The 20,648-nt window shown below is 37.0% G+C and overlaps 2 protein-coding genes and 2 pseudogenes across 2 annotated transcripts; all 4 read right to left on the reverse strand.

Moving 5' to 3' along the window:
• Positions 1–1,725: 1,725 nt before the first annotated feature.
• Positions 1,726–3,244, reverse strand: LOC133868964 (ervatamin-B-like; annotated as a pseudogene).
• Positions 3,245–4,762: 1,518 nt separating this feature from the next.
• On the reverse strand, positions 4,763–6,063 carry LOC133869358 (ervatamin-B-like). Its single transcript, XM_062306335.1, has 2 exons — positions 5,583–6,063; positions 4,763–5,494 (listed from the first exon to the last, which is right to left on the reverse strand). The coding sequence occupies exons 1-2, from the start codon at positions 6,022–6,024 to the stop codon at positions 4,902–4,904; spliced, it is 1,035 nt and encodes a 344-aa protein (XP_062162319.1). The 5' UTR covers positions 6,025–6,063; the 3' UTR covers positions 4,763–4,901.
• Positions 6,064–10,273: 4,210 nt separating this feature from the next.
• On the reverse strand, positions 10,274–10,956 carry LOC133868965 (senescence-specific cysteine protease SAG39-like; annotated as a pseudogene).
• Positions 10,957–17,217: 6,261 nt separating this feature from the next.
• On the reverse strand, positions 17,218–18,517 carry LOC133869084 (ervatamin-B-like). Its single transcript, XM_062306055.1, has 2 exons — positions 18,037–18,517; positions 17,218–17,950 (listed from the first exon to the last, which is right to left on the reverse strand). Exons 1-2 carry the CDS (start codon positions 18,476–18,478, stop codon positions 17,358–17,360), a joined length of 1,035 nt encoding a protein of 344 aa, XP_062162039.1. The 5' UTR covers positions 18,479–18,517; the 3' UTR covers positions 17,218–17,357.
• Between the last annotated feature and the right edge of the window lie 2,131 nt (positions 18,518–20,648).

The following is a 20,648-nucleotide window of genomic DNA, read 5'->3' on the forward strand; positions in this document are numbered from 1 at the left end:
CAAAATCAAACCCACCGGAAATCAAAATCAAAATCAACCCACCAGAAATCAAAATCAAACCCACCAGAAATCAAAATCAAAATCAACCCACCGGAAATCAAAATCAAAAACCCACCGAAAATCAAAATCAAAATCAACCCACCGGAAATCAAAATCAAAATCAAACGTCCATTTGGGAATTGAAGGCCATGCCCTTGCTGGGTCGTACGTTCGCCACCATCAAACGGTGGATACGAGCTCCTACAGGTACTATTCGGACCCGATGTCGCCGAATTGGGGCGTCAAGGAAAATTTCAGGCCATACGGGATGCCGGCGGAACCGGTTGGCTATGGAGCTAAGTAAATTCTTTTATAAATCCCATTTTCATGCTACCCTCCGTTTGATGGATCCGGCAAAAGTTGCTTCAACGAAGATGATGGAAAGGTAGAGGCCGGCGTCGGTAGGGAAAGGAAAAGGAAAAAAAAAGAAAAAGGAGAAAGAAGAGAATCAGAGAATGAGAGAGAGACGGGTAGAATTTTAAGCATAAAATATTCATACATGTGTGAACAGTGCAACGCCACAAGTGGAGTTGCACTGTTCACAGATGCAACCTAAATCTATTTTAGAGTTGCTGTAGAGAATCTGATGGAGCAACATTTTAATGGTTTCGTTACCTATTCTAGCTAAGAGTGAGTTTTACATCACCTGCTGGGAATGCTCTAAGAGGGGATACTAGTTGCCACTAATATGAAAAGTGTAGTCTCGCCAGGCTAAGATAACACACCTTTGCTTTCCAACTTGAGATCTGTCTATGGATCTTATCTTTTATGTTCTTCAAAGTCTTCTTTTTTTAGCACCGAAAATAGAGTGGAAGGCCCATATACTTGGAATTATTTTGTTGAGCACTTCAAAATTGAGATAAGAAGAGAGGCTAGGGAGAGCGTCGATTGACCTTTGAAGAGTGGCATTCAACTTGCTTCTCTTTACCCTTTTCCATATCAATTGTGAGTGTCATGAGAACTAAATTTTAGTTATTTTGGTGAGTCAATTCAGTGAAATTCTCCAAAATAATTCTCCAGCAGCTTTACCAATTTGGTGAAAAAAATTTGGTGAGTGAATAGTACTCACCAATAATAGTGAGCACTTTTCACTCAGCAAATCTATAAAAAACTATTAAAACTTTCTTCTTTTTTTTTTTTCTTTTTTTTATTTTTTTATTTTTTTTATTTCTCTTTCATGCATCACATAGCCTTCATTTTGAAAAATATTATTTAAATAGAATAGTGATAGTGGATAGCTAAAATATTGAAGCTGTTGTGAGTGCTTTAAAAAAGTGGACGGCTAAAATAGAGAAAAATAATTTTTAACTATTTTGGCTAGTAAAATTTAAGCAGTTACAAACTAAATACACCCAATCTGAATGGAAACTAAGTCAAAGGCCTTCATACCAAATTGGACACAGTATGAGATCTCGCTTATGAGGATTTTTGTAGTTGTTTTTAACGGTTTAGATTAATTTTCATTCTCTATTTTTTATGAAAAATTTAAAGTTAGATCTGGACCATTTAAAGAACAAGAGAATCTAAGTCAACCCAAAAACATCATGATCGATAGGAAAAAGAGAGCAATACAGGCATTTTCACGTACAGCCCATTGCATTTAATTAACATGCATATAGGAAAAGAGAGAGCTAGCAATGGCATATGTAGATGACTTCTAATATGATACGTCGACCTTTGCACCACCTAAGCAATTACTGGATAGGAAGCTCGTGTGGCAATGCCATGCACACAGACCTTCTGAGGCATTGACGTCTCTCTGAATCCTTCCATACCCAATTATAGTAACAGCATGGTTTAGGCTGGTCTGATCACATTCTCCATTGAAGACCCCGCTTGAGTAGTGTTGAAAGGCACTTCCATAATCTTCAATGGCAACCGAGATTGGTTGGCTGGCCACCTGTTAGTAATGCCTCCTCATTGTTGGCAGGTACATCTTCAAAACCATTGATCTGAACTTCATAATACGACGCCTTCTGAGTGTCACAAGTTCCCTCCATATATAGCCTCATATGGGTAATTAGTTTCAGTGGCGAGTACGTCCTTGGTTTTGTACTATATATTTAAATACATTATCCATCCAACCGCCATTGCAGCCAAGATTGCCATCAGTGGCACAATCCACCAGTTATTGCTCAGACAGGGAGATCAATTTGGATCTCGGTGATCCCCTCTATCGCTGCCACCGCTGAAAATAACCAACATCCTGCATATGCATCAACCATGATAGAAATCTTGCTATTAGACCAACAAATATGTAAGTGTGGAATGTGATCCTTTTACCACATTGGCCTTAATTGGTCCTTAATGGGGGTGACAGCTTCTTGGTCTCTCCAATCCATAGACGTTGTAATATCACTCAGGCTTTCATACCTAAATGACGCGTTTTTGCCGGACCTTGACTGATTGGTGACCATCTTGTATCCTGTACGAGTGGCAGGGACTTCTTCAGTTGTTAAGTCTGCAAATGCGTTGAGACTTAACTTGTAAGTGCGATTCCGATCCTTTCGCTGTTGGCTTTCTCTACAAATTCTGCATTTTCTTTGAATATCTTGAAATGTCTCATTAATTCCTTCTCTTTTTCGTCTGAATACTTGCGACCATACTGATCGAGACATCCATTGCTCGTGTCTCTCAGCCATGGAAGCTTCTTGCAATGTGCGCGCGGGACGTGGCTTGAGATGACCAAGTCCCCAAAATTGTCAAAATGTTGCAAAAATTGCAGAAATTTGCCACGTGAGTGTTAAAGCCATTGTTTACGAACCGAATATGGTTTTTCGATTGGCGATGGCCTATAGCAATTAATGATTAATTTGTGAGGAAGAAAGCACACAATTTCCCTCTATATACGTCATGCACATTTTGGGAGAATTCTCATCGGCTAAAATTAAATTTAGCTAAAGAACACTTTTTTTTTTTCTAAAAGAAAAAAAAAAAAAAAAAAGGGAAAAATATACTTTACCCTTCCAATGTTTCACCTCTTTCTCAATCTTGCCTCTAAAGTGAAAAAATTTGCAATGTGCCCCAACCAAGTTTTAAAAAATTTCAATGTTGCCAATCCGTTACTTGAGTCTGTCTTTTTTGACAGAAATAGATCCACCTATGAGAAAATCTTTCCAAAATATCCCCAAAAAAGCATCTTCTTTTTCAAAAAAAATAAAAATAAAAATAATTGGGGGGTGGCTCATGGTTTTGGCCCACCCATGGATCATTTGGGAGTGACCGGCCATGCACCCCCATTCGGCCTAGGGGGTGGCCATTTGGAAGTCGGCCGGCTTGAACCATTCCTATGGTCCATGGGGTGGCCGAAGCAATCCACAACAATTTTTATTTTTATTTTTTTATTTTTTTTAAAAAAATTAATTAATTTTTTAAGGAATATTTCTTGAAGAATTTCTCTTAAAAACCCATGTACGTCGCACGTGGGTTTATTTCCGTAAAAAAGGACCGACTTAAGTAATAGATGGGCAACATTGAAAATTTTTAAAACTTGGTTGGGGTGGATTGCAATTTTTTCTTTTCACTTTGGAGGCAAAATTGAAAAAGAGGTGAAACATTGGGGAGGTAAAATGTATTTTTTCCAAAATTTAACTATCCACTTTTTCATGGACAGGATATATTACAACTTCAAAAAAATTGTAGATTCTCAAGTTATGTAAATTCAGGCCGTTTCTTGCATCGAATGGATTGAAAAGTGCTACATATTAAAAAGGTGGCAGCCAATTTTTTTTTTTTTTCCTTCCAAAATGTTTTTTCTTCACTTTGGAAGATATACTTCTTCTTTGGTAAGCCAAAAGACAATTTTTGGCTCAAAGTTTTTCTACAACATAAAATGCAAGAACTTGATGAAAATATACACAATTTTCATTGATAACATGTCATCTTTTCAATATGTAGCATTTTTCAGTACTCCGTTCAACGCAAGAAACCGCATGAATTCATCTAATTTGAGAATTAAAGAAATTGTAGTGGATTGGATCATTAACACTTTTCACACATAAATTTTTCAGAATACATATATATGAAAAAAGAGAACAATACAGGGATTTTCACAGCCCATAGCATTTAACATGCATATATATAGGAAAAGAGAGAGCTAGCAATGCTTATATGTACGTAGATGATCTCTATAATTTGAGTCATTATTAATGTATTACACTTTCATTCTATTTGTCTGGATTACATGATTATGTTCTTGTTACATGTTATGCATTCTCTCGATATATTCGTAACTTGTACTTGTGAACACATTTGGATCATGTTGTGTTTTGGAATGCCTATTAATTTGCGTTTGTTTTGTAGTTGAATGACTTATGTTGCCCATGTAGGAGATTGTTGTATTTATTTTCTTTTGTGTAGACTTGCATGGTCATTTGATTCTTTAGGCTCATAATGGGCTGGACCAATTTTTTGTGGACACTTGAGAAAGCCTATACTCTCACTAATGGAGTTGGCCCATTAAACTTTATTATGTGAATATATCAGTGAAAAAATAAGGTTGAGGTACTAGTTTCCCCCAAACGTAACTGTCTTTTTCTTCTGCATGCACTTAGAGCATCAACCGGAGAGACATAAGGCACATAGTAGAAAGCTTATCCGGCCTCTAACAATGGAGGTATATCATATATTCTCATACTTGATCTACACATACTATGATGAAGAAATTAGTGCATAACTATTTTCGTCTAGCTTATTCTTAGAAATTAGTGTATCTTTTCACTCATAAATTTTTAGGAATACATATAATATGGAAGAAGAGAGCAATACAAATTTTAACGATTGAAGCAGCAATACAGGCATTTTCACAGCCCACAACATTTAAGATGCATAAATTGATACGTACGTCGACGTTTTTGCACTACCTAAGCAATTACTGGATAGGAAGCTCGTGTGGCAATGCCGCACAGACCTTCTGGGGAATCGACGTCTCTTTGAATCCTCATGTACCCACTCTCACCCCACCTCTCGCTCCATGAATTCTTCACTAACCAGTACTTGGTACCATCATCAGCCGTTCCATACCCAATTGCAGTAACAGCATGGGTTAGTCTTGTCCCACATTCTCCATGGAAGACCCCGCTTGAATAAAATTGAAAGTTTTGTCCGGAACCATCAAGAGCAACTGAGACTGGTTGGCTGGCCACGGCCTTTAGTAATGCCTCCTCATTGTTGGGAGGTACATCTTCGAAACCACTGATCTGAGCTTCATAATAAGATGCCTTCTGAGTGTCACAAGTTTCCTGCATAGCCTCATATGGGTAATTTGTTTCAGTGGTGAGTCCTTGGTTTTGTACTATATATTTAAATGCATTATCCATCCAACCGCCATTGCAGCCAAGATTGCCATCGGTGGCACAATCCAACAGTTGTTGCTCAGACAGTGAGATCAATTTGCCAGTTTTGATCTTGGTGATCCCCTCTATCGCTGCCACCGCTGAAAATGCCCAACAACATCCTGCATATAAATGAATCAACCATGATAGAAATCTTGTTAGCGCAACAATAATTAAGTGAGGAAATTTACGTTAAACTCCGCCTCTTACCACATTGGCGTTGGTACTTAATGGGGGTGACAGCTTCTTGGTCTCTCCAATCCATAGTCGTTGGAATATCACTCAGGCTTTCATACCTAAATGATGCACTTTTTTCTGCAGACCTTGACTGATTGGTGATCATCTTGTATCCAGTATGAGTGGCAATGAATTCTTCAGTTGTTAAGTCTGCAAATGCGTTGAGACTTAACTTGTAAGTGCGGTTCCCATCATTGTTGACTTTCTCTACAAATTCTGCATTTTCTTTGAATATCTTGAAACGGCTTTCCTTCTCTGCGTCGTCTGAATACTTGCGATCATACTGAGACATCCATTGCTCGTGTCTCTCCTCCATGGAAGCTTCTTGCAATGTGCGAGACATGGCTTGAGAAGTCCAAGTCCCCAAAATTGTGAACATGACTACGATCAGTTTCTTCCTGAGAGTTAAAGCCATTGTCTACAAACCGAATAGGGTTCTTTGGCAATGGCCTTTAGTGATTAATGATTTGTGAGGAAGAAAGCACACGTTTTCCCTCTATATATAGGAGAAAACATCCTCAACGTGACGTGAATTTTGGGATGAAAATTGAGGGACCCTTTTTCTTTTCTTTTTTTCTCTAGCGTGTTGCGCAAGTTAATTAAAGGTACGTGGATGACCATTAAGGTCTTCCCAGAGAATACGAAAGAACTCCAAGTTCTTGCAACCAAGTTAGTGATCGGTGAGATCCTCGTGCATGCCGTAAATCCGTCAAGTGTTTCCATTCGGACTAATTAATTTAATGCTGATGACCAGCGGTCCTCGCGGTTGTTTTCTTCGATCGATCTCTACTTTAACTAAAATAAGGGGCATTGACGGGAACTCTTTCTATGATCAACGATCATGCAATGAAAGTTATCAAACATTGTGAATCACGAAACCACAAAGCAAAAATAAAAGAGGTTCAGACTAACCAAACATGATTTATTTTGATATTAATTAGGGGATCAGAAAATTCCTACAAATTGACAAATTGACCAGAGCCAATCAAGCATGAAAGAACAAATCAGTCAGTTATATTCCATTTGCTTGATTTTCGGCACCGATATGATATGATATTATTGATCGTGTAACTTTGGGTTCTATACTTAATTGTGTACTACATATGTTGAATAGAAACCTGTTGATGGCTTCCGTAAATCGCGGCTGATATCTCACTCCATGCAATATAATTTCAAATGCATGCTTTTCAGAAAACATAAAACACAGATGAGCAACTGTACAGATCGACATGGGATGAGTCCCACGTAGAACTCATGTGGTAGAACCCATCACATGAAACTCACCTCATAGCTCTAAGACCTTACACAACAGTTGTACTTTTGCAAGAGTCATTTTTCAAAATCATAACTGTCTCACTCAAGGTGCATGGATAGGGGTGGGCCAGTTGAAGCCGCTGGTTATTAGAAATTGCCAGAAATTGCCACCTTGACGGCTGACGCAAGTATGAGCCCATGCATAAATAAACCATTTTTTTTTTTCATCAAAAGCAAAATGTTTGGTGCTCTTAACAATTCTAGTACTACATGCAAGCTGGAATTGCTGCACCATCACAAGTATTAATTGGCGTGTTGCTCTTACTGTGCTTTGTCAGCCCAAAAATGGTTGCACAAGCACTCCCACCAACAAAAGGAAAAAGAAAACCTTGCACAAGTATTAAGAGTCCGTTTGGGCCGTGCGATTGATTTCAAAACGTTCGATTTAATATGCTATATGATGTAATTGATAAGTAATTCTACCCAATTGATCATGGCTTGAACTATTAGAATACTGTCCTCTGTATGAAAGATGATATGTTTGCTTTCCAGTTTGTTTATACAATTGATTTCCGCTAGAATTCAAGTTGTTAATAAAAATTCGGGCACCTACAGATGAACAAATTAAAGGCATGCACATCTATATATGCATCGAAAGTAATGTTTTTTGTACAACTCTTATACAATTTTTGTACAACTTTAACAACTTTTTTTTTTTTTTTTTTTTTTTTAATGATTAACCATTGGATTTGTTTTCCTACATGTGAGCCATAAATATTCAATGGTTGATCTTAAAAAAAGGTTTTTAGAGTTGTGCAAAAGTTGTACAAGAGTTATGTAAGAAACATATTCAAAAGCACCAAAACAGGCACAATTAGTGATGAAATAGATAGATGCATGTATACAACGCATTAGTAGTTGATTTATTAGATAACTACTTCTTAGATACTAAGCTAAGATACTTTTATGCTAGCTAGTCCAACAAAACCTAAGCTAAGATACTTTAATGCTAGAGGCCTTCCGGGGCATTAGTCAGTATATCTCTGAATTCCCATGGAGATGCCTTCTCGCTGTTACAAGTTGCATTCTTAGCCTCATATGGGTGTTTTGTTTAAGTGGTGAGTCCTTGGTTTTGTTTTTTTAGGGATTTTATGGTCCCTAAAATAAAAATGAAAAAATTTATACACTTTGATAATTTTCGCTGCGTGAGTTGTTTAATATGTAGTAGCTTCACGTGGCAATTCAAATAATTTCGGCCACTTATGACTTGTCTTAAAAGTCGAGGTGTTACAACTGGGCTAGGAAAATAGGTCTTAATTTGCAATATATCTTTCACTTGAGGCTCTGACCCGAGTAATGTTATAACATCATCCAAAAGCCAATGTGACGCGCTCTCTAACCAAAAAACTAATCTCCATGCCCCAAATACTAAGGGATGCGAAGACCATCAGAGAATTTTGGGGTAAAAATGGAGTCCTAGGATTTTGGCATAAAATTCCTCGGTTTCTCCTCACGGGAAATTTTTAACAAAAATTATTGGGAAGCAGGAAGGAAGACATGTTACAAGAGGAGATACTAGCTGCATGCCACTGATATATATGATACGTGTAATCTCGCCAGCCTAAGATAACACCTTTGCTTTCCAACTTGAGATCTTCCTATGGATCTTATCTTTCGTCCTTAAAAGTCTACTTTTTTTTAGCACCGCAAATAGAGTGGAAGACCCATATAGTTGGAATTATTTTGGAGAGCACTTCAAATTGAGATAAGAAGAGAGGAAGAGCGTCAATTGACCTTTGAAGAGAGGCATTCAACTTGCTTCTCTTTACCCTTTTCCATATCAATTGTGAGCATCATGAGACCTGCATTCCCTATCTTAGAGTATTTTTAATAGTCTCACCAAATTTTAGTTATTTTGATGAGCCAATTTGGTGAAATATCCAAAATGACTCTCCAGCAACCTTACTAATTTGGTAAAAAAAATTTGGTGAGTGAACAGTATTCACCAATAATAGTGAGAACTCTTCACTCAGTCAGCAAATCTATAAAAAAAACTATTAAAACTTTCTCTCTATCTTTCTTTCTTTCTTTCTTTCTTTTTTTTTTTTTTTTTTTTTTTTTTTTTTTTTAATTTCTCTCTCATGCATCACACACAGTGTCCATTTTGAAAAATTATTTAAATGAAATAGTGATAGTAAATAGCTAAAATGGTGAAGCTGTTGTTAGTGCTTTAAAAAAATGGATGGCTAAAATAGAGAAGAATAGTTTTTAGCTATTTTTGCTAGTAAAATTTTATGAGGCTACTAAGAATGTTCCTATACTTTATTGTATGAAAGAGTTGATGTGCCAAAATGGTGTTGTACTGAATGACCCTCCTCGGAACATACGTTGATTAGAACAAAGAAATAAGTTTATGGGGGACCTTTTTCATTCTACTGGACCCCATATGGTTAAGCGTGTCTCTAATTTCAGTATCTTCCATAATAGAATAAACATTCTCATTATCTTTTGCTATAATCCCGCCCGCCGGGGGGGGGGGGGGGGGGGGGGGGGGGGTGTTGATCAAGTTTTCCAAATTGCTTTTAGAAGATGAACTTGAAATTATGGACACAAATTTCTTGGAAATTGAGTTGTAGGAAACTTTTGTCCTATATAAACTAGCCTATAAAAGAGACATGTTCTTTAAATTATTAAAAAAATAAGTGTTTCTCGTATATTTGTGAGACATGTCACTTTTAGGTTGATTTGAAGAAATTTCCTTCTACGAAATTTGTATACTTAAATTATTGGTGACTTTTGATACATATTACCCTTAAAAGAGTGCATAATAGCTTAGTCGTTGAAATGAAAATCAATTACAGTGATTTGGGAGTAATCAATAAATTAAAATACAAATACAAAGGCACCAAAAAAAAAAAAAAAAAAAAGAAAGAAAAGAAAGGCAAAGAGATATTTAAGTAGTTACAAACTAAATACACCCAATCTGAACGGAAACCAAGTCAAAGGCCTTCATACCAAATCGGACACAGTATGAGATCTCGCTTATAAGATTTTCTGTAGTTTTTTTTTTTTTTTTTTTTTAACGGTTTAGATTAATTTTCATTCTCTATTTTTCATGAAAAATTTAAAACTAGAAAGAACAAGAGAGTCTAAGTCAACCCAAAAACATCATGATCGATAGGCATTATATATATATATATATATATATATATATATATATATATATATATATTCCGAAAAATTTATTATATTTCAATCCTATGTAATTCTAACATTCGAAAAAGCAAATGAACGAAAAAAAAAAAAAATGTTGGGTTTACGCCACGTGTCACAATTTTAGGACAATTCTAAGTTGGAACTCCGCTTATATATATATATATATATATATATATATATATATATATATGTTTGTCCATCCAACTACCATTGCAGCCACGATTGCCATCGGTGGCACAATCCACCAGTTGTTGCTCAGACAGGGAGATCAATTTGCCAGTTTGAATCTTGGTGATCCCCCCGATCTATCGCTGCCACCACTGAAAATGCCAAACAACATCCTGCATATGAATTAACCATGATACAAATCTAGCTTGCTATTAGAACAACAAATATAAGTGTGGAATGTGATCCTTTTACCACATTGGCCTTAGTCCTTAATGGGGGTGACAGCTTCTTGGTCTCTCCAATATAATCCATTGACGTTGGAATACGATCACTCAGGCTTTCATACCTAAATGAAGCGTTTTTGGTGGACCTTGACTGATTGGTGATCATCTTGTATCCTGTATGAGTGGCAGGGACTTCTTCAGTTGTTCAGTCTGCAAATGCGTTGAGACTTGACTTGTAAGTGCGATTCCCTTCGTTGTTGGCTTTCTCTACAAATTCTGCATTTTCTTTGAATATCTTGAAATGTCTAATTAATTCCTTCTCTTTTTCGTCTGAATACTTGCGATCATACTAATCGATACATCCATTGCTCGTGTCTCTCAGCCATGGAAGCTTCTTGCAATGTGCGGGACGTGGCTTGAGATGTCCAAGTCCCCAAAATTATCAGCATGACTATCAGAAGTTGCTTCCCGAGTGTTAAAGCCATTGTTTACAAACCTAATATGCAGCATGTTTCTTCGACGATGGCCTTTAGCGATTAATGATTAATTTGTGAGGAAGAAAGCACACAATTTCCCGGCCTCTATATGCGTGATGCACATTTTGGGAGAATTCTCATCAACTACAATTTAGCTAAAGAACACCTTCTTCTTATTTTTTTTCAATTTTTTTAAAAAATAATAATAATAAAAAGAAAAATATACTTTACCCCTCCAATGTTTCACCTCTTTTTCAATCTTGCTTCCAAAGTAAAAAAATTTGCAATGTGCTTCGACCAAGTTTTAAAAAATTTCAATATTGCCAATCCGTTACTTGAGTCTTTCTTTTTTGGCAGAAATAGACCCACCTATGAGAAAATCTTTCTAAAATATCCCTAAAAAACTTTTTTTTTTTTTTTTTCAAAAAACAAAATTGGGGGTTGGCTCCATGAACCATTTGGGAGTGACCGGCCACCCCCATTTGACCAAGGGGGTGGCCCATTCGACCGGCCTAGGGGTGGCGAACCATCCCAATGGTCCATTAGGTGGCCAAAGCAACCCCCAACAATTTTATTTTTCTAAAAATAAAAATAAAATTGATTTTTGAAGGGATATTTCGTGAAGAATTTCTTTTAAAAACTCACGTGCGTCTCACGTGGGCTTATTTCCGTAAAAAAGGACGGACTTAAGTAATAGATGGGTAACATTGAAAATTTTAAAACTTGGTTTGGGTGCATTGCAATTTCTTTTTTTCACTTTGGAGGCAATATTGAAAAAGATGTGAAACATTGGGGAGGTAAAGTGTATTTTTTCCAAAATTTAACTACCCACTTTTTCATGGACCAGATATACTACAACTTCGAAGAAATTGTAGATTCTCAAGTTATGCAAATTCAGGTTGTTCCTTGCATCGAATGGCTTGAAAAGTGCTACATATTAAAAAGGTGGCGACCAATTTACTTTTGTTTTCCTTCCAAAATGATTTTTCTTCACTTTTGAAGATACACTTCTTCTTTGATAAATCAAAAGACAATTTTTTGCTCAAAGCTTTTCTACAACATAAAATGTAAGAACCTGAAGAAAATATACTCAATTCTCATTCTCATTGGTAACATGTCATATTTTTAATATATAGCATTTTTCACTCCAATCAATGCAAAAAACCGCATGAATTCATCTAATTTGAGAATTAAAGAAATTGTAGTGGATTGGATCCTTCTCACTTTTCACACATAAATTTTTCGGAATACATATATATGAAAAAAGAGAACAATACAAGCATTTTCACAGCCCATAGCATTTGTGACGACTTGTTTTTTTTTTTTTTTTTTTTTTTTTTTTTTTTTTTTTTTTAATATACAAACATAAACGAGTCATCGTAGTGGCACGACTAAGTGTCGCTCAGCCAACATAGACACATGTCCCATAACATGTACCTGATATACAGAGTTACATTTGCAACGGAATACATCATGATACCAATACACATAGTGGAAAAGCATAACTATAAATGAACCTGTTATCTATACATAGGTGAGCCATAACACAAATCTATCTGTTTAAAGTTTAACTACACATTACTATTACAAAAGAATGGCTTATACAAAATAATGTGACATACACGTCACAAGCCATATACAAAAGTACCCAAAATGAGGATTCCACAGTCCTAACCCACTACGACTGTCGCTACAAGCTTCAATCGTAGTATCCCAAATAGTGACCTACCGGATCATCATCCGCCTTAGGAGTACCTGCAATCACAGGAATATCATCTACACGATTGTGGTGGTGTCCACATCCGCATAGGTGAAATGATGAGTTCACCGCCTTAGCATGAGATACACTAAGACCTCAGTGGTATAAGACTAACTGAGTTTTCACAAAGAACCAACCTTTATTTTATTTCTAGTCGTGTAAGCACTATATCAACCACAATTTACCAATAGCTAATACAGCAAACACCGACTATCCAGAAAACATTTAAAACATACTATATAGCTGTGAACATATGTAGAAATTCCAATCATCCCTCTTTGGAAGTTTCTACATATAGACCCGTCTATAATAATACACTTCAACGGTCGCTCAGACATATGTGCACATGATCACTCCATCACATACATCACGTATACACATAGGTCTTAAGCAATAAAACATGACATCTTACTCTTCCATACTAGGATAACATCCTTTAACAAAACACTCGCAACACCATCTCTAATCATATTTCAGCTTCGTGCCTTGAACGTCAGTAGATCATGAGAGCACTAGAGCTAATCTCAATTATGCTAACATGTCTTTCCTGAAGAACAATAACAGTCAACCTTCTTACTCATAGACATGCCATTACTCGTGCCTGGGCAGTCATGTATCCATGTACTTTCAAGTTCAATGTATGACATCTTAACAAATGACTATCCGATAGAAATATACATAAGATCTTTTCCATGAAGACTCTTATGCATACTACTACGTCTAGCAAAACTACTCATATCATAAAAACATTACTCATAAAACAATGATATACATGACATGCATGAATTGGGGCTATTAATGCTGCTGATACTGATATGTTGCTGATACTGTAATGATGCTGATACTGATATGCTGCTGATACTGATACTGCTAGGGTATGTATGCTCTATACTACATGCTCTATGTTCTGTGTTTGACCAGTATATATTTCACTACTGTATCATGCTATAAAATCATGCAGTTGCTAAATCACGTTCTACTAAAACTAAACAAATCCGACATTTTATCAATCACTTTGAAGACATTCAAAACATAGTTTCTTCATAAAACTTGAACAGTTTCAACATGACATATTCTCAAACTCAAAACATAGTTTCATAAAACGTAAACAGTTTCAACATGACATATTCCCAATAATTTGTATAATTTAAATCTCAACCGCAGAACATAACACTTTAAATCAATTCAATACTTTTCACTCTTACACTATTTCTTAAACATCATTGATATAATTTAAATATAATCGAAACTAATCAAATCATCTCAAAGCATATAATTCATCATATGGTTGGTTCGATTTCATAAAACAATATACATTTTACAAATCCATAATACATAAAAATATAATTTCTCAGTGAGTAGAATACTCACCTTAACTGCATTGGACTCCAACTCGAACTCTACATTGGAGAACCCATTGAAGTCTCCAATTATAACACGATCCTGCAAACATTGGTAACATTAGACTATGCTATTGAATGCTATACTCTATGACACAAAAGCTACCCGCATGCTCACACGTCACGTCACTCGCTTCTAAAGCTAGCTAAACACCTTAAGTTATTGTTAGATTAGTCGTTGGTTATAGGTTTAGGTTCTAATGATATCTTTGTTTATTAATACAAAGATGTATTCACTATATTCATTAGTTTATGTATTATTGTTGCTCCTCATTATCTATGTTAATCATCTAAGTAGTTTAGATTATAGAACATTAATCTTGTTCAACATATTAATTTAATAACTCTTATTAAATTAGGTTATAATCACATATCGAATATACATTCATTTACTAAAGCTTATACATCGTTCTCAAAGCTAAGCATTACACTTAGGCTCTAGGTCTAACCCATGCTTAGCTTAACTTATCCCAAGGCTCCTAGTGAACACCTAAGCCCAGCATTATCAAATTCTACATAATTAAGTTAAGCCAAAGAATCAAAACTTAAATAGAATATCCCAAATGATCCGTTGCAAAGAATCCAACTCTTTAACATAGCTACCCAAAAGTCAACACCACAAATCCAACCATCAAAGCCCCAACGCACATCTATAAACACCATTAACGCCTCATCTTCCATCTAAACCGAACATCACAAATACCCCGAAGAATTCACCCTCAAACGGTTGTCTCTAAATTCATGGGTCAAGCTAGGGTGAACCAAAATGCTTATCAAACAACTATAATACGAACTACAATCAGAATCACAAATCAGAAAACCAAATATAATTAAGGCCTAAAATTATATTCCAACTTACCACATTCGGCCCAATTAAGAGAACACCTATAAAAACAATGTAAATCAAACTAAAAAGAACACACCCATACAGTCTAGCCTTCATGGAAGCCTAACCAAAACTCTAACATCAACACTGCCTTCATTCCTCAAGAAAAACAACAATTCAGCACAAACCTCAACCTTTATCCATTTGGCCATAACCACCAAGAATCAACCCATAAAAATACTCTAAAATCTCACACAGTTAATTAGCACCTAAATAAACCAATATCATAAATCACTGATTTGATACATCAAGCCTAACAACAATCCATTCGGTTACATTAACCCTAGAACATAAATCCAAATAACTAAAAACAACAAGCCTCACAATAGCACATAGAATCACACCTCAAAACAGCTCCAAAATGCAATTCTATTGAAATCAAAGAACCATAAATACAAGCACCGAACCCAATGTTATCACTCAATTTAAAGCTCCCAAACCAATCCATCAAGATGACACTAATCAGCCCATCATCATAACAAAAGCCCCAATATTCACAAACAATACCCTAAATTCATATTTAACAAAAGCCATAGCAATCCACCAAATTTCTTCCCAAAACTTAACCCACTTCTGAAAATCATTAACCATAACCGGGGGAAATAAATCCAAGCTTCAACACCCACAGATTTGGCCAAGACCCACAAAATCCTGGAAATTCCATACCAAAGCCACAACTGAAATCAAATCCCAAATCAGCCCTACAATCTCCAATAAACCCCCATTCGGATTTGCAACCAAAAATCTTAAACATTAACCCCTGAAAATCAACCCAAATCAAAACCTAAATATCAAGAATCAAACTACACCAAACCAACAACCCATTCGGTCAACAACAAAACCAAATGGAAATTCAACCAAAATCAAAGACAAAGGAAAAGAGAAACCTTACCGAAGCAAGGCCGAAAATCGACTCTAGTTCGTCGGAGAACTCGCCGGAAAACCACATGGAGGACCGGGTCTCTGGGCCTTTCGGGTTGCAAGTCTCCCAGGGTTGCTCGGGTCATCGAGTTTGAGGGGTTCAGCAGGTCTTCGCTGGAAATCCCCTGGAGCCGCCGGAAATCATCCCAAAATCGCCGGAAAACTGATCCTAGAGGGTCGGATTTCACAGGTCCACCGGGTCTCCCATATCTCTCCTGATCTCACTCTCAATCTCTCGGCTCTCTGTCTCGATCTCAACTCTCTCTCTGATCTCCCTCTCAATCTCTCGATCTCACTCTTTGTGTTCGGGTAGAACAGAGAAGAAGGAAGAAGAATAGAAGAAAAAGAAGAAAGAAGAAGTCGTGGACTGCTGTCCACCGAAGAGGGAAAAGAGAAAAATGAGAAGAAAAGAAAAGGAAAAGTGAAAGGGATAAGGGACATGTGGCAAGTTGTAAGTGGGTGGGGAGTTTTCATTTTATTTAAAACCCTAAACTACTATTAATCACAATGGGACCCCATCTAATTTTATTTCTATCTTTTATCCTAGACTTATTTAATTTGAATACTATAAATATCACTTAGAATCTAATTATTAATCCTATCAATTTATAAACACTATTTATTAATTGCTAAACCTCCTATTTATTTTCTTGGTCTTCACAGTATTTAACATGCATATATATGTATAGGAAAAGAGAGAGCAAGCAATGCTTATATGTACGTAGATGATCACTATAATTTGTGTCATTATTAATGTATTACATTTTCATTCTATTTGTCTGGATCGATTACATGATTATGTTCTTGTTATATGTTATGCATCCTCTCGATATATTATTAACTTGTTACTTTTGAACACATTTGGACCATGTTGTGTTTTGGAATGCCTATTAATTTGCGTTTGTTTTGTAGTTGAATGACTTATGTTGCCCATGTAGGAGATTGTTGTATTTATTTTATTTTTTGTAGACTTGCACAGTCATTTGATTCTTTAGGCTAATAATGGCCTGGACCAATTTTTTGTGGACATGCACTTGAGGAAGCCTATACTCTCACTAATGGAGTTGGCCTAGTGAAAAAATAGGGTTGAGGCACTAGTTTCCCCCACACATAACAGTGTTTTTTCTTCTGCATACACTTACAGCATCAACCGGAGAGACATAAGGCACATACTAGAAAGCTTATTATCCTCTAACAATGGAGGTATATCATATATTCTCATACTTGATCTACATACCATGAAGAAATTAGTGCATAACTATTTTCGTCTTATTCTTACATATAGACCTTGTATCTTTTCACTCATAAATTTTTAGGAATACATATAATATGGAAGAAGAGAGCAATACAAATTTTGACGATTGAAGCAGCAATACAGGCATTTTCACAGCCCACAACATTTAAGATGCATAAATTGATACGTACGTCGACGTTTTTACACTACCTAAGCAATTAATGGATAGGAAGCTCGTTTGGCAATGCCGCACAGACCTTCTGGGGAATCGACGTCTCTTTGAATCCTCATGTAACCACTCTCACCCCACCTCTTGCTCCATGAATTCTTCACTAACCAGTACTTGGTACCATCATCAGCCGTTCCATACCCAACTGCAGTAACAGCATGGGTTAGTCTTGTTCCACATTCTCCATTGAAGACCCCGCTTGAATACAAATGAAAGTTTTGTCCGGAACCATCAAGAGCAACTGAGACCGGTTGGCTGGCCACAGCCTTTAGTAATGCCTCCTCATTGTTGGGAGGAACATCTTCGAAACCACTGATCTGAGCTTCATAATAAGACGCCTTCTGAGTGTCACAAGTTCTCTGCATAGCCTGGTATGGGTAATTTGTTTCAGTGGTGAGTCCTTGGTTTTGTACTATATATTTAAATGCATTATCCATCCAACCGCCATTGCAGCCACGATTGCCATCGATGGCACAATCCACCAGTTGTTGCTCAGACAGGGAGATCAATTTGCCAGTTTTGATTTTGGTGATCCCCTCTATCGCTGCCACCGCTGAAAATGCCCAACAACATCCTGCATATGAATCAACCATGATAGAAATCTTGTTAGAGCAACAATAATTAAGTGAGGAAATTTACATTAAACTCCGATCCTCTTACCACATTGGGCTTGGTACTTAATGGGGGTGACAGCTCCTTGGTCTCTCCAATCCATAGTCGTTGGAATATCACTCAGGCTTTCATACCTAAATGATGCACTTTTTTTTGCAGACCTTGACTGATTGGTGATCATCTTGTATCCAGTATGAGTGGCAATGAATTCTTCAGTTGTTAAGTCTGCAAATGCGTTGAGACTTAACTTGTAAGTGCGGTTCCCATCATTGTTGACTTTCTCTACAAATTCTGCATTTTCTTTGAATATCTTGAAACGGCTTTCCTTCTCTGCATCGTCTGAATACTTGCGATCATACTGAGACATCCATTGCTCGTGTCTCTCCTCCATGGAAGCTTCTTGCAATGTGCGAGACATGGCTTGAGAAGTCCAAGTCCCCAAAATTGTGAACATGACTACGATCAGTTTCTTCCTGAGAGTTAAAGCCATTGTCTACAAACCGAATAGGGTTCTTTGGCAATGGCCTTTAGTGATTAATGATTTGTGAGAAAGAAAGCACACGTTTTCCCTCTATATATAGGATAAAACATCCTCAACGTGACGTGAATTTTGGGATGAAAATTGAGGGACCCTTTTTCTTTTCTTTTTTTCTCTAGCGTGTTGCGCAAGTTAATTTAAGGTACGTGGATGACCATTAAGGTCTTCCCAGAGAATACGAAAGAACTCCAAGTTCTTGCAACCAAGTTAGTGATCGGTGAGATCCTCGTGGATGCCGTAAATCCGTCAAGTGTCACCATTCGGACTAATTAATTTAATGCTGATGACCAGCGGTCCTCGCGGTTGTTTTCTTCGATCGATCTCTACTTTAACTAAAATAAGGGGCATTGACGGGAACTCTTTCTATGATCAACGATCATGCAATGAAAGTTATCAAACATTGTGAATCACGAAACCACAAAGCAAAAATAAAAGAGGTTCAGACTAACCAAACATGATTTATTTTGATATTAATTAGGGGATCAGAAAATTCCTACAAATTGACAAATTGACCAGAGCCAATCAAGCATGAAAGAACAAATCAATCAGTTATATTCCATTTGCTTGATTTTCGGCACCGATATGATATGATATTATTGATCGTGTAACTTTGGGTTCTATACTTAATTGTGTACTACATACGTTGAATAGAAACCTGTTGATGGCTTTCATGGCTGATATCTCACTCCATGCAATATAATTTCGAATGCATGCTTTTCAGAAAACATAAAAACATAACTATCTGACTCAAGGTGCATGGGTAGGGGTGGGCCAGTTCAAGCTGCCAGTTATTAGAAATGAGAGCTGCTACAGGTACAAAGAGAAGCTTACCAACAAATTTACAAACTGACGTGGAGCTTTATATGAGGCTTTACGTCAGTTTAATATAAAAATAGTTAAAAAAGAAATTAAATACATAGGACAAAAATACCTTTCTCATTCCGGTTGAATCTAGAACCGCCAGAAATCCAACACACAGGCCAACCACGCCCCCAAACAGCCCAATGGAAGCCTGACCAGTAAATCTGGCTGGGGTGGACGAAGTAACAAAACGGCGGCGACAAGGGTGAGTTTCTGGCCGGATTTGGGTTCGGGAAGGACGATCAGCCAGATCTGGGTTCAAGAAGGCTGGATCTCTGGCCGCCGGCGAGATCCGGCCAGATCTGCACAAGCGTGGGTATCCCAGTAGGGTGATCCGGCCAGATCTCAGATTTGGCCAAGCGTGGGTTCGGCCGTATCTCAGATCCGCCGGATTTCTCATACCCACGCCTGCCGAGCGTGGGTTTCCGACCGGATCCGGTCATAGATCTGGCCCGCCAGTAGGAGGGGAGAGAAAGAGAGAAGGCCGGTTAAAGGGGAGAGTGCTGTAGAGATTTTGGACTGGTGAAGGGAAGGGCATTTCCGTCTTTGTAACAAATGCCATGTCAGTTTGTAAACCTCCTTTATAAAAGTGTAAGTACCTCTAGCATTTTCCATTAGAAATTGCCACCTTGACGGCTGACGCAAGCATGAGCCCATGCATAAATAAACCATCTTTTTTTTTTTTCATCAAAAGCAAAATGTTTGGTGCTCTTAACAATTCTAGTACTACATGCAAGCTGGAATTACTGCACTATCACAAGTATTGGTGTGTTGCTCTTATTGTGCTTTGTCAGCCCAAAAATGGTTGCACAAGCACTCCCACCAACAAAAGGAAAAAGAAAACCTTGCACAAGTATTAAGAGCCCGTTTGGGCCGTGCGATTGATGGCTTGAACTATTAGAATGTCCTTTGTTTGAATGATTATATGTTTGCTTTCTAGTTTGTTATGCAATTGATTTCCACCAGAATTCAAGTTGTTAATAAAAATTCGGGCACATACAGATGAACAAATTAAAGGCATGCACATCTATGCATTGAGAATAATGTTTCTTGTACAACTCTAACTACCTTTTTTTTTTTTTTTTTTTTTTTTTTTTTTTTTTATAATTAACCCATTGAATTTGTTTTCCTACATCTGGGCCCTAAATATTCAATGGTTGATCTTAAAAAAAAAGTAGTTAGAGTTATGTAAAAGTTGTGCAAGAGTTATGCAAGAACGTACATACTCAGATGCACCAAATTAAAAGAGGCACAATGATGA

Source organism: Alnus glutinosa, chromosome 5 (genome assembly GCF_958979055.1).
Source record: "Alnus glutinosa chromosome 5, dhAlnGlut1.1, whole genome shotgun sequence".
NCBI classification, from domain to species: domain Eukaryota; kingdom Viridiplantae; phylum Streptophyta; class Magnoliopsida; order Fagales; family Betulaceae; genus Alnus; species Alnus glutinosa.

Excerpts from the sequence above, each read along its gene's own strand:
- LOC133869358 (XM_062306335.1), bottom strand. The coding sequence starts at position 6,024 with ATGGCTTTAACTCTCAGGAAGAAACTGATCGTAGTCATGTTCACAATT. Across the intron at positions 5,495-5,582 it reads TAAGTACCAACGCCAATGTG|GATGTTGTTGGGCATTTTCA; the intron begins GTAAGAGGCGGA and ends ATTTATATGCAG.
- LOC133869084 (XM_062306055.1), bottom strand. The coding sequence starts at position 18,478 with ATGGCTTTAACTCTCAGGAAGAAACTGATCGTAGTCATGTTCACAATT. Across the intron at positions 17,951-18,036 it reads TAAGTACCAAGCCCAATGTG|GATGTTGTTGGGCATTTTCA; the intron begins GTAAGAGGATCG and ends ATTCATATGCAG.